At 44.4% G+C, this 23,706-nt stretch overlaps 1 protein-coding gene across 1 annotated transcript in view; it reads left to right on the top strand.

Moving 5' to 3' along the window:
• Positions 1 to 19,553, top strand: part of CDHR1 (cadherin related family member 1) — a gene marked incomplete at both ends in the record, with an annotated part of 43,010 nt that extends 23,457 nt beyond the window's left edge. The window contains 6 exons of the mRNA XM_082286671.1: positions 2,000 to 2,152; positions 6,281 to 6,445; positions 8,534 to 8,601; positions 11,108 to 11,336; positions 12,254 to 12,508; positions 19,002 to 19,553. Coding sequence (XP_082142797.1) covers positions 2,000 to 2,152; positions 6,281 to 6,445; positions 8,534 to 8,601; positions 11,108 to 11,336; positions 12,254 to 12,508; positions 19,002 to 19,553 — 1,422 coding nt within the window. The remainder of the gene's footprint in view (positions 1 to 1,999; positions 2,153 to 6,280; positions 6,446 to 8,533; positions 8,602 to 11,107; positions 11,337 to 12,253; positions 12,509 to 19,001) is intronic.
• Between the last annotated feature and the right edge of the window lie 4,153 nt (positions 19,554 to 23,706).

Here is a 23,706-nt window from a genome sequence, read left to right as displayed (position 1 = left end):
GTATAGATTTCTCAAGAAGCTTCCTAGTACAGTGTAAGGCATCACTCTAGGGGGGATGGGTTGCTTTTCTTTTAAGGCAAAAAATGCAATGTTTTCCCTTCCATGCAAGATGACTATGTAGAGAAGAAAATTAAACATGTCTCTGTCACAGCTACTAGAGACTCTTTCTTCTGGGGGAGTAGATGATACAAGTGAGGAGGAGGAAGCTGTGGTGAAGGTCTGGTTTAGGCCTACAGTTCGACGGAAATGCCATGCTTACTTGCAAGAAAATTATACAGAAACTTCTTCCCCAGACCTTTTTGACAGGGCTTAGGGCTCAGTGCTGCTGTTCCTCCAGCCATTCCTGTGTCCCATGGCTGTCTGCTCGGAGACAGGTTCAATGGGCATCACTGGCAGCAATCACTCAGCTGTTGGAGGGAGGCAGTTCTCTCTCTATCCCATGCCACCCTTCTAGTCATGTACAGTCCCATGTGCAGAGGACTTTATATTGTCAGATTGTCCACTCTTCCCATCAGCACTATTTTCCATAGTCCAGCAGCTCTGGCTTTGTGTGTTTGGCTTTACTATCCAGCAAAAGAGAGCCTGTTATCATCTCTGTGGCTGGGGGGTGCGTTCATGTGACCAGACAACACAGACCACTGAGTTTGGATCCAAGGTCATTCTGTTTTCCTTAAGGGACTACTGCTGTAAACTTTTTCTCTTGACATGAGCTAGGGCTGCTCAAGAACTGCTCATAACAAGCTCTCCAGGGATACAGCTGAAAGTAAAGTTGTCCTGTTTGAAAGTTATTATTAGAAATTCATCATCTCAAGATTCATGCTACAGGGAGAACGTGGCACCAGGCAGGCAGTGAATCTGGCTTTTTGTCACAGTGTAAACATGACACTGAGAAATTAGTGAACCCAGAGAGTTTGGTGAGGTAGGCTCAGCTCATTTTCACATCTTCCCTGTAAGGCAGAAATATGAGAATCCCCCTTTCATCTTTTCTCTCACGTGCTCTAGTTTGGTTTAAAATAATTAGCCTTGGCCAGTTGGCTCTGGCTCACTCTTCCCAACCTGCACACAAGTGGTGGTAACCTTTTAGATACTGCTGCTTCCCATGTACTCTCTGGCTAGAAGGTTTATCTGTGTAATTGGGATTTCCCTTCTCACTTCACCTGGAGCTGTCAAGTGTGTGTCGGATTTTATTCTCCACAAGTGGAGCTCCACTCTTTCCACAAGTGCATCAACTTCCAAAAGATTTAGTGTTTGCATCTCTGGGCTGGCTTAATCCAGTCAGTGCAAAATGTGGAGTACCACCTCTGTTTGGAAATTGCATATCTTTGCGATTCTGCATCTTCATCATGCAGAATGCACAAAGAACAACTTACACAGCATTTGAGTTCTTAGAACACAAGCTGGACACTGGAAGTGTTCGAGGCCAGGCTGGATGGGGCTCTGAGCAACCTGGTCTAGCAGAAGGTGTCCCTGCCTGTGGCAGGGGGATTGAAATGTGGTGATCTTAAAGGTCCCTTCCAAGCAAACCATTCTGTGAGACTGGGTTTGTGAGGGTTGCGCTGTCCTTACTCGAGCAGTTAAGTTGTCTTTCTTTGGTAGGAAGCAGGAAGAGGCAGGACTTCGCTGCCAATATGCACGTGGTGTCATCTCTGTCTAGTTCCCAGTGTGTGGCACGAAGCCCAAGGCTGCTTGCCACAAGATTCCTCTCTTAGCCAGGCCTGCTGCAGGGTTTTTCCATTATGACTGAAAGAATAACCAAGCTTGTCAATCTATTTCAAGAAAAGCTGTGTCTGTCTTGTGACTAGGGCTGGAGGGATTATACAGCTAAGCTTCTTAGCAGTCTCCTGTCCAGGGGATGGAGAGCAGAGGGCTCTCAGTAAGACTCATTCTCATTTTATATAGTTTGAAAAAACAGAGCAATCTAGGCTGTAAGATGGCTGAAAAAAATTCATGAAAACCATTCACTGAAAACAATCAGTGCCATATCTGCTTTTATTCACAGGGAGCCAACGCTAAATTCAACCTCCGTCTTGTTGGACCTGGTGGCATCTTCCGAGTGGTTCCTCAAACTGTCCTGAATGAGGCTCAGGTTACAATAATAGTGGAAAATTCTGCTGCTATTGACTACGAAAGCTCCAAGGTGTTAACCTTCAAGGTACTTCTGCTTTCCAGGTTCTCTTTTTCAGTGTATACACTATGTGTATGATGGCTTTTGTATCTGATCTGATTTAGCTTCTTAATCCACCTGGAGCTGCCTGATGCAGTATCAGTGACATGATATTCCATGTAAGGAAAACTCATTTCTGACTCTGGTTCACCACCTTCAAAAAAGGTTTAATGGATGCACCAGTGGACTGATTTAGTCCAGTCAGTGCAAAATGTTGATTTTTATCTCCCTCTGGAAACTGTACATGTTGGTGGCTCTGAATCATCCTACACTGAACCCTGAGGGTTATTTCTGCACTCACAATGATAAATTCACAGGACTAAATCCTAATTTCTCTGCAGCTAGAACTTTACCTGCTTAGTGCTAAGTACTTTCATTCATGATCATGCTTTTGAATGTTGGCAGCCTGAAGACCCCAGCTGACTGGAAGATAATTCCCCAAAATTGCTCACTGCCTTTGTCAGAGTCTATCTATCTATATGGCCATTTGTAGGCTGACCTGAAGCTCACCCATGCTCTAAGCCAGCCATGCAAGAACCAGTTTCATCCAAAAGCTGGAATTTTGCATTATCACCTTCCCTGATGGATTCTTTGGCTCATCAACAAGATAATTAAGTAGTCTGGTTTTCTGTCAGCTGCCTCTGAACATGAGTGTAGATGTTTCAGTTCTGCAAAGAATTGCATAGACAATCTCTGTAATCATTTAAAAAAAATTTGCCAAAACTGTCAAGCTAAGTATTAACATATGCTAGTTTTGTAATGTACAGAGAGTGGCAATTTTTGCACAGTCCAAAAGCCACAATTCCAGAGTTTTGTTCTCCCCCTTGCCATATGGTTTGCTTTGTGTCTTTAGCAAGTTTCACTTCAGTATGTTTCAGGTCTCTTCTTGTAATGTTCCTAACACATTTTGAGCTTTATAGGTTATAGATGCTACAAAAATATGAGGCATCATTACTGTATTAAAGTGGAAGATTCTGAAAGGGCCATAAAGTGCTACTGAAACTAATTCTAATAAGCGCACATTTATTCAGGTTAAACTATCAAAAGACCAGTGAAGGAGTTACACATGGGCTTCTCATGAATACCAATAGAAATCAAAGTAGTTAATGTGATTGCCATGAATACCAAAAGAATTAATTACCAGGAAAAAGGGTATATATTTTTATAGCTTAAGCAGTTATTCGCCTTTTTTTTTTCTTTTTGAAATTATTTCTACTGAAGAAAGACTTTCCAAAATTATTTCTACTGGAGACCCTAAGACTTTGCTTTAAAAGTGCAGCCTTTGTCTGGATTCCAAATGGAGAAGGTGCAGCTGGATGATATGGTAGCAATATACGGCAGCAAATACTTTATAAAGACCTCATTGCTGGCTGCATTTCCCTGCAAAGTTCAAATTACTTCCTATCCAGTTTTAGTTGTCAGTATAGTCATTCTGGTTAGAATTTTGGACGAAATATATTTCTATTTAATGTGTATCTCACAGCAGTTTTGAGAGGTTATTTTCAGGTTTTTTGTTTTTTTCTGTAAGCAATGATCCCTCCCCTCTAGTTTGTGTTTAAAGAGTAAAATGCCAAAGAGCAATTAAAGCTAATTTGACTGGCTGATGCACTGAAAAACTTTCTGAAGCAAAGGCTACTAGAGAAACCTATTTTCCATTTAGTGCTGGCTCTTAAATGTAGTTGGTAGTCAGGACTTCCTTCATTTTCAGCTGTCCACGAGCTCAAATGGGTTTCCCAAAGTATGGCAGCTATGGTAATTCACACATCTCCAGTGGCCAATTGAGAGATTGGCCAGATATTACTGTCCCACCTTGTTATGGGCTGCCATGCTTTGGGGGCAAACCTCCTGCCTCCCTCTCCTTCGGCTCAGAGCACATCGTGCCCTGACAGGAGCCTGGACATGCTGCAGACGCTCACAGACTGGGACCGGGTGAGGCTGCAACTATCTTCAGTTGCCAAAATCTAACTCTACTTTAAAAATTTACCTACCACTTTTAAGATTACATGTCAGTTTGCTCTTCTGGCACTTAAGTATTAGTTGTTGATATGTAATCCTGTGAAGTAATAGTTTTATGATATTTTTTTTCTCTCTGCATAAAACAAAAATACAGGTCTGCATAAGACACTGCAGGCAAGTAAGCTGACGAAATTTCCTCCCTGAAGGAAGACATTGTCAGTAGATGTTGTTGACATAGCAGGACTATGGCTGCTAAAAGGAGAGGGAATAAAAAATGAGTGTAGAAAACAAAGTAAAAATACTAAGCTTTCATAAGGTATACTAAGATGGGCTGATTGCAGCAGCAAAGGCAATTTAACTGCAAATGTTATAATTTAATTATAGCTCCATGTGTACAATCAGCACTAAGATTTTTACCTCTGTACTGCCTTAGGAGCTGAGATTTCTCATGAAGAGGTTTTTGCTGATGTCTGTATGGCTGTCCCTTCAAAAATTTCTTTTGCTGTAACACCACCTCAGACTCCCAAACACAAAAGTTAGCACAGCAATGTGGTGACCAGGCTCCCCTTTTAGAGCAGATGTGTCCTGCAGTAATTGCAAGCAATCCTTCGAGGTTCATTTCTTCTCTTTATTTCCAACCATTATAAATGTTCACACAGCCGGAGCAGCTCCAGGAGACGACACTGAGATAGCCTTTTCCCTGTCCACTTGAACAGCTCCCCACCCTCCCCTTTCACCTCGAGGTGCTACAAATGTGTCCAAATCTGGCAGAGCAGAGGCTGGAGCACAGCGTGTGTCCCCCAGCCAGAGGGCAGTGCCACTGCTGATGAGCATCACCCGGCTGCCCCGCGGGACCTGCGGCGCGGAACGAGGAGCTCCCACAGCCGCGGCACCAGGGCAGCAGGGCGTGCTGTGGCAGCCCTGCTTCTCCTTCCGAAGTTCACTTAGGCACTCCCCCTCTTTGGGGGAGCTCCTGGAACACGTCTCCTGCGAATTAAAACCCACAGCCTGATTTTTCAGCTGAGCCTCTTATATCTCAGTTCACGTCCTGCTCGCTAGTCTGTTAGCGGTGTGCTGTCTTCCTAGAGCCCTCCTGCTTTGTGTTAACTAGGTTTCTGCCCAAGCATGAAAACCAAACATTATACCACTGTTAGCCATTTGGGCTCAGCCCCTACAGAGCCCAAGAATGATGTCCTAGTGCTGATCCTGTGTGATGCAGCCACCCGTGGAACAGACATCCGGGACAGACACTGTGAAGGTGCCACTGTGTCTCAGTACCCATCGCTGAAATTGGTCTCTCTTGCTCAGCCACACACCACCTGAGCTTGCTGCTCTACCAGCTGAGGCATCCTACTGATGCTCCCCAAATCCAATACATTTTGCTCAGTAAGGAGCAAGTAGATACCATAGAGACACTCAGTTTGCTCTATGGGATTGCCTGTCCTTTCAGATGAGCAGTTACAAGAATGTGTGATGTCAGAGAGCTCTGTTCTCATCAGAGACAGTGAGGCAATTCAGAAGCCCCCATGAGTATCTGATAAAGTCCTAATCAGCATGAGGCAATGAGGGTAGAAGTCCCACGAAGTCAGTGGTAGGAGTCCTCACAATCTTTGGGAAATGGGATTCTGCTGTAAATTCCTGATGCCTGACCATCCAGCATTTGGGGTGGGGTAATGCTGCTTAAAAACAACTGGTTCTCTCATCTTTTTACCCTGTTTGGTGCACATTATTGCTCCTGGCTTCTTTCCTGATAAAAAACCTCCTCTACAAAAGATCACGATTAAACTTGTGTGGTTATTCCAAATAATTCAGTGCTTATGTTTCCCAAAGTTCTAGGAGCTGCCCAGGGATGATTGTTTGTAGGCTTCTATTATGGCTTTTGGATGTGTGTTGGTTAATTATGACTAATCACATCTGTCACATGAAGTCCAATATGAATACACAGGTCTGAAGGCCTCTTCCCACAGCTTGATTGCCCATCACAACAAGCACGCACAAACAAGCCAAGGCCGCACGCTGACCTGGCTCTTCATCTCCCTGGTTCTGAGCTGCCTGGTCCAACCAGGCTAAAATGCACCAATGTGCCATGGGTGGTGGAGGAAGCTCCTTTAAGAAAACTAATAGCTGCTTTGTAGTGATCTCCTGTTTTTCTGTTCTTAGCTTCTTGCAATAGAGGTGAACACACCAGAGAAATTCAGCTCAACAGCTGACGTAGTGATTCGCTTGCTGGACACCAATGACAATGTCCCGAAGTTCTCCTCTGACTACTACATTGCCAGGATCCCAGAGAACTCCCCAGGGGGCTCAAATGTAGTTGCTGTTACAGTAAGTTTCATTCACCTCTTAAGATATGTTCTTTTTTCTGGGTGTCTGTGGAAACAGTTCAAGTACCTTAAAAATAGTGGACGGGGGCAAGTAGCAAATCTTACTCTGCCATTTGACTTCCGGACCAAACTCCAATTCCTTTCCAGAATCAACAGCAAAAAAAAAATCACTTGGGGGAAAAAAAAAGTTTTAGACTTTTTAAAAATATAATTTAAATATTATTTAGAACAACAAGGGCCATCTGCTTTTAAGACAAATCACATGGCCTTTGAGTATTAAGAAAGCCCCAGCCAAATCAGTGTCCAGAGGGAAGATTCAGTTATAGCTAAGTGGAATTGGATTTACTGGATTTGCTTGCTTAAGTATAAGTGAAAAGAAAACAAGATGGCTGCTTAGTCTCCTCCTCTTGGGAGGAACCTGGCTGCTAAAGGCGTAATTAAAGAGTCAGTGAAGGCCAGGATATAAAATTAAAATGCTTAGGGCTGGGAAAAAGAGATCCCTATGTATGTATCTTCTCACAGTGGGACAAGTATCCCTATAGATTTTCCAGTATCTTGCACTTTCATAGAAAGACACTCAGGGTATTAGATGGGCCCTGAGTGCTGGAGGAGCATTTCCAGCTGTCTCCCTCTAATGCAACTGCTGGGACTGGAAACAGCCCTCATGTCACGAAGCCAAGAAAGCTCCTGGCTACCTGGGGCTCAGTGGGTGATGCAAGTCACCTTGCAGAGGCCCCACAGGTAAGGATGATGGAGGCAGGTTGCCAGAGATCTCCAGCACAAGCTGGCAACAAGTAAGAAAGAAAATTAAATAATCAGAATAATAAAGTGCTGAAGGCAAATTTTAGCGATGGAAGAATCAAAGAAGTGAAGCATAAAAAATAGAGGAAAGGTTATTACATGAAACTACTAGGAAAGCTATTAGAGGCTCTTAAACATTAGTATATTTGAGGTAATAGAAATTAAAAAATTCTAGGAGGTGAACAGCATAAAAAAAAAGAGATTTAAAAAATTTTTGCAGAAGCAACAAGACTTCTGAGCCAAAGTGCACAGGACCATGTAGCTGAGTAGGCCATGTAAAATTTAGTCATGTGCTGTCAACTCAGTACTTGACCCAGATTCACAACTATATGTGAAAAACTAAGATGTTGCAAGTACTCAGAATGGCAATTCTGGAGGAAGTCCCAGATATGCAAATGTTTTAAGTAAAGTTAGACAGTACTAAAGTAGGCTGTGGTCAAAATCATGGGGTGGGAGAATCTGACAAGCTCATGCCAAAGAACAAAACAACACCTATCAGTAGGGCTGCAGGTGTGTTATGTTAATCATGCAGTAATCAAAGACATTGTTCCAGTTCTCAAATATTTAAACAGGAAGATGAATGAATCAACCAGTGCTACCATGAATTTTGATAGCCAGATGTAACAGGATAACACTCCTCAGAGCTATCAGAGAAGCAGGAGCTTATGGAAATAACTGCTACCAAATCAATAGCTTTCCTAATCCGTAGCTAAGAAAGGAAGTCAACAAGAGTATGAAACAAAGATATCATCCGGTGTAGTATTTGCATTATTAAAAGTCACACAGGCACAAGAGTGATTAAAATATAAACAAAGCTGAAATACAACGTATAGATTGAAACATTTGTTATTTATTACTTTAAATTGAATCAATTAAACAAGCAGAAGCTTAAAAATACTCTATATAAAAGTAAATAATTTTGTCTAGGGAATATTCGTTAATGTTTAACTGATAATTAGGAAGGTTTGAGAGCTGGCAGTGTTTTCATGTCATTGAGATTATCTCCATCTCTATCAAAGGAGCGTGAGGTAACTGTGGATGGATGGGGCCATCTAGCGTCACTCTCCCTGCCAGAGCCCCCGGGCAGGGACAGCCTGCCTGGGGCTGGAAGTGACACTTCCTGCTGATAGGCTGTGCACTTTGTAGGTTCATATTTGCTCATGCAGTTTCCCACTAAAAATGTGACAGCAAAGGGAGTGAAAAGCATTTGGGCCTGTTGTTAAAAGAAAAATGAAACCTTTCTTTTTGCATTTTAGGAAAGTAAAACTCTTCTTTTTCTTTTCTTAAGGCTACAGATCCAGATTCAGGGCTTTGGGGAGAAATCAAGTACTCTATCTACGGAACAGGAGCAGATCTGTAAGTAACAAGTAAATAAATAAAACCACATTACCTCTAAGCAGAGTTCTACAAGAATTTCAAAAGAAAGCTGGCAGGGTCACTCTTGATCTGCTCATTTCCAAGAGCATTCATGCCATGTTCTTTGTGAGTTCTGTGAACACAACAACAGTAAAGCTAGTGTCATCATTAAACATCTGCTTCATGAACCCAAGGAATTCTACCCACAAACCCCCAAAGAGATATAAGGCAGCTGAAGTGTCAATACACAGGATTTGTTCAATCAACATTTGAAAAGCACTTGTTAGCGAAAGAGAGGCTTTGGTCTAGTTGTGAAAAGCCAGTTCTATAGAAAAAGAATCTCTTGTTCTTTCCACTTCCCTTTCCACATGGCTGTACAAATAGCTCTTGTCAAAATAAATCAAGGAAGACAAGATATTCAAGGATATAAACTTCAGCTTTGGAGGTCAGCTGCGTTGGGTGTTAAAAGCCTTTCATATATTTAAACATCATAGTCCTGCATCAGGAAAGAAGGGAATCCGATGCTTACTTGATTTGTTAATAATGCCTCCCTCCCTTTCCCTCTCTTTGGGGACAGTGCTGGGGGTAGAACATCTTGAAACACTGGTTCCTTCACACCATGTGCATCCCAGCTCCCAAACGTGGCTGGGATCAGTAACACGGCTGCCACAGATATTCCTGCTGAAACCTGCAGCTGCTGGATGTTGCAGGGCTGCAGGGCAGAACGCTGGAAATGAATGAGTTTTTCGGGCACTCATCCCCAGAATCTGTTTTTCTCTGTACATTATCCACCTGGAGCTAAAGCTGAACTCTTCTTGTTAAGGTGAAAGCCGTTTAGGAGGCACAATCAAAGTCCAAAATCCAAGATGTTAAGGGTGAACCTCTTCTGTAGCCAGAAGGACACACATATTTCCACTATGGATTATTTTGAGCTCTTCACTAAGTCTTTAAGCTAGCTGCTAACTGCACAGAGAGAAGCAAGCAAAGGTCATGTCATGCAGGCAGACCTCTTAGGTTTAGAATGTAGCAGCTGGTGGAAAGAAACTTGAGAAGGTTGTTGACAAAGGATTTACGGGAAAAAATGTAAGCACAACTTTATTCTGATTGGCATTATGGGGATGCTCAGACTCACTGTTCTTACACTGTTGAATGAAAAAATTATGATGTGAACTTTTTCCTTCTTAAGTATTTTTGTTTGTTTTCCTCGTGCCAGAATGGCATAGCTCTGCAAGGCTGGATTGATTTTCTAGCCCTGGCACCTCCAGATCTGCTGAACACACAGTTCAATGCAGATAGGAGAACTTCAATTAGAGGCACAATGATTCTGTCTTGCATATTACATCAGTGGGTGTGCAGTTGCATGGGCAGAAAGATGAGTTATACTGGAGTAAGAGAAATAGTGTTAACAGTTGAAGATGAAACCAATACGATGGTAATCCTCCTTTGGTAATCCAAGCTGCCAGTGGAAGCACTTCTATTTTTCCATGAAAATGGGAATGATGAGAGTGCTGTTTGCATGGTTAGGCTGGGCTGTGTGCTGAGGGGACACTTAGCACGGGCACTGTCTCCTACACAGCTATTTCCACCTCCACATCTTGGATTTCATCAAAACTTTGTATTTAACAGGCTTATGAGAACAACTGAAGATTCTGGATTGCTAAATGCCTCTTTTATAATCACTCTCAATTGCATTCACAGTTGGAACACAGACAATATTTTGCTACCCTGTACATTGATCAAAGGGTATATAAAAACTTTCATCTGTTAAAAGCTCCACTGCTTGGAGCCTACACCGGCAGTCCATTTTAAAGACACTGTGTTGGTATCTTCTCTATAAATCCAGACTTTGGGCTGACACTTTTGACAGTGTCTCTGTAATTACAAATGTGTAAAATTGAACTTGCAACAGATAAATCTGAACACCCACTCTATCCCAGTGTCAGTCTATGAAAAAATGATTATTTTTGGAGAAGATAATTTGCCCTGTAGTTTGGGAGGTTTGAGAGCAGATTTTTTCCTACCCATTCTGAGAAGTGAAGAGCCTAAATATGATACATATCACACTTCTTTTAGCTATTTAGGTGATATTAATCAATCTTAATTTATGCAGGACATAATCTATTACACTGTACTTTTAAACTGAAAAAAAAGTAAAAATAGGTTCAATGTTCTTCCTTTTCATGCAAGGAAATCACTCTGGGCGAAGGCCATCCCACTGAGCATTTACTGAGGACAAAGACTTTAAATGGAAAATGCAGCTAAAATGGCTAAGGCACAAGAGAGAGAAAACTATGAGACACTAATAGTTCTCTGGTTTTCAAGCCTAAAGGAACTAGACAAAAACTAGGTAGAGTGAAGGATTTGGAAACAGCCAGAGAGGAATTAGGTGGAGAGTACCAGTGTCTGGGCACAGGATTTCAGTGTTCACAGCCTGGAGCAAAGGTGGGCTGTAAACACACATTAAGTGACCGAAAAACCCAAAAGTCTTATCATGCTTCTTTTCCAGGTTCCTAATCCACCCATCAACAGGTATAATTTACACCCAGCCCTGGGCGGTACTAGATGCTGAAGTGAACTCAAAGTATAATTTCTATGTGAAAGCAGAGGACACAGATGGGAAATACAGCTTGGCTGAAGTGTTTATCACCGTGCTAGATGTCAATGACCACTCTCCAGAGTTCAATGAAAACATCCAGGAAAAGACGATGATCATTGGGTCACCAGTGAAGATAGAGGTGAGAGATGGCACCGTGTGTCACAAAGCAGGGGCACTGTGGGTCACAAAGCAGAGTGCTTTGGAAAAGCCCTGGCTCTGCTGTTTACTCTCAGGGGTCACGATGAATGTCTGAAAGATGCCTTTTCCTGCAGTGTTATTTTGCACATCCATTTGGATGTACCAAATGGATTAAAGTGTGAATTATAGTATTTACTGACTGCTGAGAAGGAGAAATAAATTCTATAGACAGAATAAAAAGCCCTGTTACAATATTTGAATGATCAGCTGATGGACGATCCTGGATTATACAGTGATCACAAGAAGCCCAAATAAGTCAATGAAAGTACAGGGTTTTGAACACTTAACCTTCTTGACACCCCTTTGTGTTCAACCACACAACTTAGTTCCCTTCATTTTGTAGAACTGTATTCATTGAGCCAGTGTGGAACAGGAGGTGAAAAAATGCAGTAACAATTCCCAGGCAAACGAGCAGAACATCCTATGTTACACACATTTGAATGCATATCATGAAGTCTGATCACACAGCACCTAATGTTAGTAGAATTAATACCACAGCACGAAAATTGAAGCAGCAATAGTTTATGGCATGGAGCTAATCCCATTGTTCTTTATCACTTCACATTTGTCCCCCACTCTGTGTGAGAAGCTCCCCAGCTGAGGACCATTTGCATTCTACAGATAGGTTACAGTTCAGTTTTTCCTCTGATTTTATTTCATTTCAAATAGAAATCACTTATAAAGAAAGAAGCCTAGTCCTGCTGTTTTTCACTAGAAAATGTAGCATCGCTTCCAAGATCAAATGAAAGCAGCCCAGTCATGGCACAGATACTATCACAAGTGAACACTCAGAAGGTTTCTGTCCTCAGGCAAAGATACAAACAGTAACACCTTTGTTTTTTACACTTCCCCTGCCAGGCTATAGACCAAGATGCAGAAGAACCCAACAACATTGTGGATTATTCCATCATGCAAGCAGATCCAGCCAACGTGTTTGACATAGACCAAAGCACTGGGGAAATCAAGCTGAAATCCTATATCCGTTCTCTGGACATCATCCACAACATCACAAAAAATAAAGACTGCATATGGTCATTGGTGGTCCAGGCCAAAGACCGAGGCTCCCCGTCCTTCAGTACCACGGCAGTTCTGAAGATTGATATCACAGAAGAGGTAAGCAAGTGTTTTAGAAAAATCCTTATGGGAGACGAATCCTGAGAGGCACGAAGGAGTAGACATTGCTTGCTCCATTTCCGAGACTTTCTCGCCAGCTCTGTTTTGTAGAGTGTTTCTAGAGCCTTGTGGTGAAGTTGGATTCTACAGCCACAAATGTGAAAGATAGTTTGATCAGAAATATTGCAAAGATAGAAAGGTAGGCGCATAATGTAACTGGGAGATGAGGTTTTTGTTAGAGATTGTTAGACATGAATTAAGGTCTATAGACTTCTGAGAGTAAAGATAAATCCCAACTGCTAAATTTCTGCTTTTTTATTTTCATCCAGGAGAAGGAAAAAATCTTTTTCATTTACTAAAAATGGTGGAAAATAGCTGGGGTCAGAGTGAAATAAATCAGATAAATCAACCTAAGTGACATAAGAAAAGTGAGAAAAAACTTTACAGAAATGCTTTAAAGTACATAGAACTTTGGCTGTGAGTTTAATAATTGCAGTATTATTAGCAGATGAAACAAGAAGACTGTAAAAGAGTCTTGCACAACACATAAAAGGTTGAGATTTTTCTTAGTCCAGCTTTTACATCAGCTGAAGAACAAGCAGCGATTTATGGTGCGCAGCGCATGCTTGCACGATTCTTATTTATTGTAACTGCCTTGCCATGCCTTTAAGTAGGTACCAGCAGGGAGGAAATGGACTTTAAAGTAGATGAGAAACACATCATTAGCCTGACAGTCTCTGGACCACACACATACTGGGCAAAGATGTAAATCTCATCCTACAGACAGCAGCTGGCCTTCTCTTTGTTTGGTCACAATGCTCCCACTGCTCTTTTGTTCGTTATAATCCTTCTCTGTTTTCTCCGTTCCCTCTTATTCCACTGATACTCCTTATGAGGCACATTCGTATGGTAGTTTTTGTACACAGTTCAGAGCCTGCTGGACTGCCAGGGCACTTGGGTCTGCCCTAGCAGGGCAGTGCCTGGCATGGGGCTGCCTGTGGGGGCCAGCCAGCCATGTGGGCGTGGGCTGGGCTTGCTGCTGCAAGGCTCTGACATGTGGAGTTGGGGGACTCTGCATGCTGGGTGTCTGTGGTAAGTGTAGAGATTTAGCCATTCTTACAGATACTAAGGAAATGAACTGCTTAACACTTGGATTTCTCATGGAAACAAAGTTTTGGTGGGTTTTACACAAAAAACAAGAATTGCTGCCTGCAGCCAACAGTGGGAGTACTTGCCCTTCCTGCCTTGCTTCCATGCTTCTCAGAGGCTGCACATTTCAGGAGTGTGTGGCACTAGGTGGACACAGGCACTGTCCTCAGGCACTGTCCTCAGGCACTGTCCTCAGGCACTGTCCCTGCTGGTGGCTGCCAGCCTTTCCTTCCTTCCCAGGTGAGCTGGAAACCTCTCTGTCAGCGTGTGGGGCTGATGGGTGTGAGTGGCAGAGGGTGCCCCACACCTCCTCTGCTGGGGGCCGTACCTGGTGAAAGATGGTGTCTTGTAGGAAGTCACCTGTCTGCCTCCTTTTCTCCCCCTCCAGGGGTACCTATTTGGCACAAAGTGAGGGAGAGCCCTCCTCATGAAGTGTAAAGGGGAAGCAGAGAGGGCTGTGATGACACGGATTTATTTCCTCGCACACAGATTTTTCCTTCTTCCTCTTCTTGATGCCAAGTCCCAACAGAGAGTCTGAGATAGCAGAAGAGTAGGTCTCTTCAGCAAGATCTGGGCTACTAATCTGGTGTCACATCCTCTGTAACCTTTTGTACATCTCCATTACTTCTTCCATTGCTTGCAACAATTTGGGTTGGTTGGGTTGGGTTTTTTTATCCCATAGCACCACATCTTTTTTGCAGAAACAGATTTTAGTTTGCATGTATGTGAGATGCAGTGCCAGTGTCCAAAACCCTTGGTCACTCCCTGTGTCCCAGGACAGCACAGTCACTGCTAACACTTTGTGAAGCAAACAATCTCTTCATGTAGGGATATTGCATACACACACCTTCTCTCTTTCTCTGAGGCTGCTACAAATGTGCATTTCATCCCTCTGTGCTCCAGCTGTACAAAGGCTCTTATTTCGCTGTTTGGTGGACATTCATGTATTACTGATTTTGATAAGGAGGATATTTTTGAATGCATCCTCTAGAGGTTTCCTGCAGTGTTAATCACAGTAAGTAATTAAACAGGCATATTTTCTGATTAAGGTTTACCATTGCAATTAGCACAAGTCTGTGCTCTTCGAGATGGATGCCTTGTGGCTAAGTTCAGCAGTATTGCACATCAAAAGGGCCTTCTTCTCTTGGAATAATACAGTGCTAAAAAAATCCAAAGGCCTTTTAATTTAACCAAGTCTGATTTTATGGAAATTGGTATTGAGGGGCATCTGTTAATATCCTATCCTTTCACAATAAATAAAACATATCTTTTCACAGAATAAAAAACATATGCTGGAAAAGCCAGTCTTTTCCATCCATATGTCTCACTCAGAAATCTATTCCTGCTGCCTGAGATTTTCAGAGAAGGCTGATTCCCACTCCTGACCCTGAAGGTCGGCCTGATGGGGACATCCCTCGGCCTCTTGATGACTCCATTGAGGTTCTGCAAATGTAGAGGGGGGGTTTATTTACACCTCTTCATGGACTGAGGCTTAGGTCCATATTTAGACAGCATAATCTGTAGTTCTTGATAGCTTTGGCCACTCATTTAGACTTCTAAATATAGCTGGTGAGTCTCAGTTTTAGATTCTCCTAACTGAAAGGTTTGACAAAAATCTTTGAAGTAACATGGAGATCTTCTCCTCTCTCGTACTAACTGCAACCATGGGAACTGTTGTTGATGGTACTGAACAGCCCTTGCCAAATTTGCAGAGCAGTAAGCCTCTTCTTTCCACAGTTCCATGGACTTAAAAAAAAGATGGGTTTGATTTGAGAACTCTTGCCTTGTGCTGGTGCCTGTATTGCAAAGTGATGCAAACACAGCCTTCATGTACAGTGATAGCACTGAGCTTTGGGATAAGCACTCCAGGGGCAGCTTGTGTTCTACCTCGGATCAGGAGTCACTTCTGCAGCAAATCTCCTCATAACCCCACATACACATGTGGGATGGCCTGTGCCTCACATAGCTCCAAGCACACAAGGTGGACTTCTTTCAGAGGAAAATGTGTTTGGGGAGCACACCTTGTGTGCCTGCGCACTAACAGGCAGTCCCTCCCTGCAACCAGGCTAGAACAAAACCCCAGAAACACTGAATGTGGGGAAGTGGGCTCCTCAGAACCAGCTGGTTTATTTTACAGATGCACTTCCTCAAGTCCACGTAGCCCAAGTTGTCTGTGACACAACCATTGAATCATTTAAGATCGAGTCCAACTGTTAACCCAGCACTGCCAAGTCCATTACAAAACCATGTCCCTTAAGTGCCACATCTACAAATAATCTGCAATAGCTTGGGCTCTTAACAGGTTTGCCTAGGTAAACCTTAACAGGTTTACTTAGACTCCTAAATATAGCTGGTGAGCCTTAGCTGCTCTTGTGGTTGAACAGCTCAACCACATTCCTGTTGGGTCCAGCTTCTGGGTACTTGGCCCACGTGCTCTGCTCACTGCAGCCCATGCATTAGGATGGCTCTTGAGAAGCTGCCAGAGAAAAAAAAAAAACCAGCAGAGCATTATCTTCTGTGAGCAGTGATATTTTAACTCCTTTGATGGCTGTTAAGAAAGAGAATGTTTCTTCCAGGTCCTGGCCTACAGAGATAGAACAGCTCTCATCATGTATCTGCTTTTATTTTATGTTTACCAGAAAAACCAGTACTCTTCAAAATGCAGCATGCCTTTTAGGAAAAAACAACAGCTTCAGCAATTGCAAAGTGGCACTATTTGTTGAGGCGCCTCTGTGGCACTGCTGGTAATCAACACAAGGACTTGAAGATGTTTTAAATGTGCACTTCCCATAAGTCCCTCTGCAGCCTGGCTAAGATGATGACATTCCTGGCTTGTATTGCAAGTTATTCCTCCTATTTATCCTGTCAGTGTCATGGCCATGACAAACAGAAACTCCCACTGTGTGCTTACCAAATGCCGGATGTTTTTATGCAGAACAGTTGTTGTCCAAGGCTAGTTCCAGGTAAAGCTTTGTATAGTAGAGGTCAAGTAACTAGAATAGAGGCTGAACCAGCTGTTAATGGGTTTAGTTTTGGTATTAATCATCTCTTCATCATTGAAATCTCTGAACAGATGCCAGACTTGCTGAGACCATGGGATTGAACAAAGCCAAATGCCAAAACTCTCCATACAATTTTCATCTGTTCTTACCTCTGCAGCCATAGCACACGGATAACATGTACTTCTGTCTAATCTCATTTCTTCAAGGTTTTCAAATACCTAGTCAAATACTCTTCAGCCATTGGTGCCTTCCTATAAAATAGATTTTGACAAAACTCGTAGCAGGTGGACTCAGGTCATGTACTACTTAGCAGGGTTTATCTGACACTTAATTCATCTGACTTTCACATGAAGTTAAGTAAGCCAGGTTAGAATTTCTATCATCTGATGGGATTTAAGTACAAAAAAATCCATGTAATGCAGAACAGCAAAGCTGATGTGGATCTAAGCTCCACCAGAGTTATGGGCTGCTTTGCTTTTGGTTTCTAGTTCAGGTCCACTGCTAATTAAATACTGGAAGAACTCTCTGCACAGCAAAATTATGAAAATTCATCCCTACCTGCCCGATGACAAGGTCTGTGAGTTTCACTAACATTTCTTTGCCCCTTTCTTGTTAGCAATGGGACACATTCAGGGTAGGAGAAGAGTGGGCTTGATAATGTGTTTGAGATAGGTTGTGAAAACACAGAAATGAAGACAAGGAGGTGTTTATTAGTTAATTTACATGCCCCAAGTTTATGGATGTGACATTAATGACAAGAGGTACTCTAAAGCACACTCAGGGATACTTTCAGTCATCTTCCTCCAGAGACTGGGGAGGGCAAAGAGATGGGTGTCCCAGTTTAGAGTCATACAGGGAAATCCATCTGATCTACAAGTCAGAGGTTCAAGTTCAAGCTAGTCACAAGGCTCTCCTTATACACACTGTCTTTGATATCTATTTTAGCATATGGTGACTACTGCTCCAGAGGTGTCCTTTTCTCCACATTGACCAAAAGCTTGGAGCTTAGACCTCTCACTAAAACACAGATCACCTGTTACTAGACATGTGAAGTTTGGGTGAGGATTCCCCCATGGAGCACAGTGGGTAGCCCTGTCTTTCTGCAGCCACACATCACTTTATGACCAACCCTCAGTAAACAAACCTGCATATGAATGTGCCATTTCTGAAGGATCTCCTGGCCTTGCATAGCACTACTGTCTCTTCAGATACCACCTGTATTCACAATGAACTTCTCTTGGAAATGTAGTCCAAGGATGGACAACCACGCCCTGAATAAGGGTGATCTATGTGCCATGCCTCTACCCTTTATTCCCCAATCAGCCAGGTGCTTATATGTGCTTCCTAACTTCTTTTACTGTTTCTGGATTCAGTTCAACATCATTGCAGCTGCCTCCTCTCCTGTGCCTAGTTCAACACGTAGCTCCCTTTATTTTATAGGCTCTCTATCCTGTACACATTTCAGCCTAGTTCCCCAGCTGTACTTATAATAGATACTGGCCTCTTTCAAATATAACCACGTGAGGGTTGACCATTTCTCTTATTTTTGATATTTCCAGATCAAGTCCAGGGTAAAATCCTATATTTTAGGCCTCAAGAAGCGTCCATGGACAATATATGGAATATGCATGAGTGGCGTCCTTTCCACCATTTCTGTTACAATGGTGATCTCCACCATCATGTACTGGAAAAGTGTGAAAAGATCCAAGCTCCATCCGCAGGGCAAAATCCGCAAAATTATACGGGGACCTCCAAGACGCACAGTGTGCTAAGCTGGGAAGTGAACTGGCCATTCATTTGTCCTTAATATGCCATATGTAGCTTATGTCATTGCTGATTTCTTTTCTTTCTACAAACAAAGCTCTTTAGCTCCACTTATCTCCCCTACCTCAAAGAGTTTTGTTATGTCTGTAAAAGAGTACTGGAAAACAGAATGCAGCACGTATCTGCTAACTACTCATTTGTACACTGACATTTTATAAACAGAAGTTTTCCCCTAATCCTTTTCAATGCCATGCTCAATAATTGAGCCAATTATTTTCTTGCTCCATTCTTGCAAGTTAAACACTATGGTGACATGCAGGAATCTGTCCTAATTTGGTGGCAATACTTCTGTAAGCTTTTGTGTTCAAGTCATCTACCTCACAGTACTATAATGTTTGCCCAGTCTCCAGCCCCATCTAAATTCTCCACCCCTGCACTGGCTCTGTGACTCTCATGTTTTTTTAGAGACAACTTCCATCCATCAGTTCTGCTTGTAACATATTTTGGACAAATGAAATTTCTGGGTCACTGTCTGTCCCTTAGAGTAAGTCATGTGTTTTCTTTGTACTCCTTTACAGACTCTTCACAAAGGGCCTATGGCCGCCTTTTTGATGCAAACTAAAGATAACCCCATGAAAGCCTTAGGAGTGCTAGCTGGTGTCATGGGCATAATGGTGCTGATAACTATCATGATCTCTACTGCCATGTTCTGGCGCAACAAGCGGTCCAACAAAGTCATGCCAGTGAGAAGGATCATAAAAAAGAGGCAGATGCCGCCATCCCGGACAGTCAGGATGGAGTGGCTGAAGTTCAAGAGGCCCAGCAATGCTGCAGAGAAGTTTGTCATTGAAGAGGAGGTCAAGAGCCTACACAATGAGAACAGCAACAACAACATCCAGGTTGTCCCCATGCCACCGGCATCCCCCCTGCCCCCGCCACCCCCCGCCCTGGCTCCCAGGAGCGATGCCCCAGGGTGGCAGGTGCCAACTGTGTCTGGCTCCCTCACTCCCAAGCATGTAATCAAGCCACAGAAGAACAAATGTCACGGCAGCACCCACAATGCCCTCGTGTCAGAGCTCAAAATGAGATTTGAGAAGAGAAATGCAGCTTTTGGGGAGCCCCACATCTAGGTGCTCTCTACAGCCCCCAGAGACTGCAGACTGTGGCTAGGCATGGATGTTTTTATGTGCTGTCTCTTTCCCGTGTGTGTCAGCACCCCATGAACCAGAGCAGCTTCTCACTGTGATAGCCACCCCTCACCCTCTGCAAGTACCATGTGCTACAGAGTCACCCCACCCGCAGAAGCGCTGCAGTCCGGGTCCAGTCGCGACTGCATTTCCTTCGGCCGTGCAGCTGTGCCTGACCACAGTGCTGAGTGTGCCAGCCACAGTCTCCCCAAGTGAACAGGGCTCCAAGTTGCCCCTGGTTTGGAGGTGTCTACCCAGAGTTTGGGTTTTCAAACAAGATGCTCTGCAGCCAAGGCCCTGGGGGATGCTGCTTCTGACCTGGTCTGGCAGGTGGGTTTGAGGTGTCCGAAAATCCATCACTTTAAACCCCAGGCCCACTTTTGAAGACATTGGCCTGGCTGTGGCAGTAGCACTGACTCGAGGTGCAGGTCTCCTACAGCAGTGACACTCTCCTGTCCCCAGAGCACAGTGTGCTTTGCAGTAGCTGGCGGAGCGATGTGCTCGTGGCCTGAGTACCTTCATTCCCAAAAGGTAAGCAGGCAGGCTTGGAGAAGTTCTTCATTTTCCTGCAGCTTATGCTGGGTTTTGCCAGAGCACATCGACATGATGCTGTGCTTTGCTTCTGCCCTGGACTTGCCTGCTGAGGAGGGACAGGAGGGACACTTCAGCCTTCCCTGGACCAGCGGGGGCAAGATTTGAGCACAGAAGTTCAATAGCAGCGCTCACTCAGCACTGCCTCCTTCTGACACGGCGCCCCAAAATAGCGGGAGCCCAGCAGGAGAAGGACATGAATAAAAACACAGGGAAGACAAGGTAAAACTGAGAGGCAAATGATAACTGGAACGTAGAGACAAGTGCTGGAAAGTTGCATATGTTGGTCAGGGAAGTGTCTGGAAAGATCATGTGGTGTTGTACACTGCTAGCAGAAGGTGTCAAGGAATATATTCCATCACCTCTCCTGGCTTGTTTCAGGAACTGGTGTGTGCAAAAGGAGGTTTCCATAAAATATTCTGGTTTTCCTTATCAGTATTTTTGAGTGAATTACGCAACAGTTAATGGGAGGGGATTGGGAGGGCAGCTGACAGGTTTTTTTCCTGTTACGTGACAGTAAAAAGGCACCGAGAGCAGAGCACTTTTTTCACTGGATCTATCCCACAGATTCCCCCTCATGTTTGTTTCTGAGGGAATGTTTTTCAGCTGGGCCTGGCTGTTTGCCATCCCCTGGGGAGAAGGCAGCACCGAACACGCTGGCTGGGGAGCAGCACCCTCTCTCTGAGCTCCGGCCCTGCAGAGAAGCTGTGCTGTCGTGGTACCAGGAACATCAAGATGGGGAACAAACCTGACAGGACACACCGTGTTGATTCAAGGGGTTCATGAGACCTCTCCAGCTGTCATTTCAGTTGAACAGCAGACCTGGCCCTCAGGATCTCCTCTCCAGTATCTGAAATAATTCCCTTTTTTGCACCAGGACTTCATCAGTTTAGGGGATAGCTGGTTGAACAAGAAATTACCCACTTACAAGGAAAATCTTGTCTTTTTTAACTTCAGTTCAATCTGCCTAGAAGCTAGAGGGCTCATGGCTCATGTCACCCGTGAGCTGAGCCAGCAGCTGTAGCCAAGAGGTGCAGCAGAGTCCCAGCTGCCTCTCCTGTCACACCTTTCCTTTTCTCCACTGTTTTCTTGCTTATCCTTCCCCCTGGGGCACTGTGGCGTGAGGCCCAGGTTCTCACCTGTCCAATCACCTCATCTTTGTCCCTTGGCCATAAGTTGGCTGGAGGGAGGGGACATGCAGCCCCTGATCCCACTCCTGCTGCCCTGTGCAAGGACCCACCTTCTGCTGGCAGAGTGTCTGCAGGTTCTGCAATGTTCCCCAAAGATTCATTCCCTGTACCACTGTCTTCCCAGTTTTGTGTTATTGCCGGTATTCACTGTACATTCTCTAATGAGGAAAGCCTATAAAGACCATTCAATTAAGTGAGATTTAACAGGAATTACAAGCTTATAGTTTTAGAGATTATATTTAAGAGGCAATAAAGATGTTTTATTACTATGTTGTGAGACTCTTTCCCAGTTACTCTGTATTTCAACTTCAAGGAGTTTTTTTAATAAATAAATTTTTTAAAAATCTGCAAAAGGTGCTTCTGTGCATGGTGTGCTTCTGCTGGCAACGATGCCTTGTCATTGCTTGTTACGTGACCAGACAGGCACAGGCAGCCTGGCGGCTTTATAGGACGACCAAATGGACCCTTCTGCAGGCTGCAAGTCAGCAGAGGGGCTGTGTGGATTTTGGACACCACCAGGCTGGAAGGAGACGAGGTGAGAAGCGGGATGCCATTGGCACAGGCCATGGGCAGGGTCACAGAGAGCCTCTGGCCAAGCTCCCGTCATGCAGCCCACTGCAGCACAGCCCCGGGGGCAGGAAGGAGCAGGTTCAGTCTGATGCCAGTGTCCAGAGTCCGCGATTTGTTATGAACTACCTCCACGTGGTCCTCCAGGGGATGTTTTGTCTTTCCCTGGCTGTTTCCTCACAGTGATTCAGCAGCTCTCTCTGGTCTCCACAATGTGCTGTTGTCCCTCCCTATTGACTAGGGTGGAAGAAGGTCGGTCATTACTGACAGTGCTTTGTTTTTTCCGCCCCCTCACCCACGGCTCCACGCTGGTCTTCAAGCAGCATCAGCTCTTGCTTCACTGTTCACAGTGCTTAACTGTGTCTGTGGGTGGCTTTCCCAGGACAAGGTTTTCCTGCTTGGCCAGCTGCTTCTGCCCCTTCCTCACCACTCTAGACCCCCGTGACCTGTGCTGTAGCTACCCAGCCCCTCCATCCCTGCAGCCAAACCCCGGAGCTCCTTGGAATCCAGGTGTCCTGGGGTGACGTTCTGAAGCCGCTTTATTCCTTACCCGTCCGCTCCGTGCCCAAGGCCGCTGTGCCTTTAAGCCGGACCCGGGGCCGGGCGGAGCCAGGGCCGGTGCGGGGCGGTTGAACGGCTCAGCCCAGCGGCCCGGGGGCTCCGGGAGCGCTGTGCTGCTTTTCTGGGATTCCTTTGTGTTCCAGCCAGCTGGGAAAAGGTTCTGTTGGTTTTTTTCTTGTTCTTTTTTCCCTTTCCTTCCCCTTGCCTCACTGCCTCCCTTCCCTCCTCGCCGGTGCGGGGAGCCTGCAGGGGCGGCCCCAGCGGGCCCGCGGGGTGGCCCCGGCTGGTCCGAGCCCATGTGTCTGTTCCCTCTCCGGGGATTTGCTGTATTTTGAGGGGTTTTTTTATCCTGTTCTACTCTCTTTTGTTCGTGTGTTAATAAACAGTTTGGTTTCTTTTTCCCACTTTCACTCCTTGTGACCTATTTGTCTCATTGATGGAAGAAAAGGGGAGGAACACTCAGTCCGGAGTGTTTCCTCCTGAAGTTTTGTCTCAAAAACCAAGACACCAGGTTTCTTTGCAATTTGTAAGTGTAAAAGGCCAGAGATGAAGCAGAGGACCTCTGTGTATTCTGAAAATCTGTCGTGTTTATTGCTTTGACACTAAAAGACTGACAAGACTAGGAAGTCCTGTAAAGTATTAACAGCAAGAGTCAGCAGGGACAAAACAAAGCTCTGTTCAAAAGCTGGGGGAGGAATCATAGGCCCTGAGGAGAGACAGCATGGAAAACACACACCAAAACCCAAAATACAATTAGAAAGCCAAGCTACTACAGCATGAAGCTCACAATAGGCTCTATCTCTGCTTACAGCTGGGGTGTCTACTCTAGATTTTTCTTTTAAATCTATAACACATATAACAAGAGCTGTGGATCTATAGGCCACATGCTTTGGTTGTGCTGGAAAGCATGAGGTCAAAAAAAGAAAAATAGTAAGTCACATGTCCTCAGACCCCTGAGAATTACAGCACTGAGCTGCTCCACAAGCAGGAGGCAGTCACTTTTACATGTGTCTTTGGGCTTTTTTGCCTCTGGCAAAGAGGAGAGCTTTGGTTTCAAAGCAGCAGGATGGGCAGGCACTTGTCTGCTTTTAGGGAATGTGCCTGGCTTGCATCTTCAGCTCCCAACCGCCTGCTCCACTGTGTTCTCTGCCTCTGCCCCTGCCCACTTGTCCCACCAGACTGCTTCA

This window comes from Coloeus monedula (genome assembly GCF_965178545.1).
Source record: "Coloeus monedula genome assembly, chromosome: 8".
NCBI classification, from domain to species: domain Eukaryota; kingdom Metazoa; phylum Chordata; class Aves; order Passeriformes; family Corvidae; genus Coloeus; species Coloeus monedula.
Note: the sequence above shows the minus strand (reverse complement) of the source record. Positions and strands in the feature narration are given on the sequence as shown.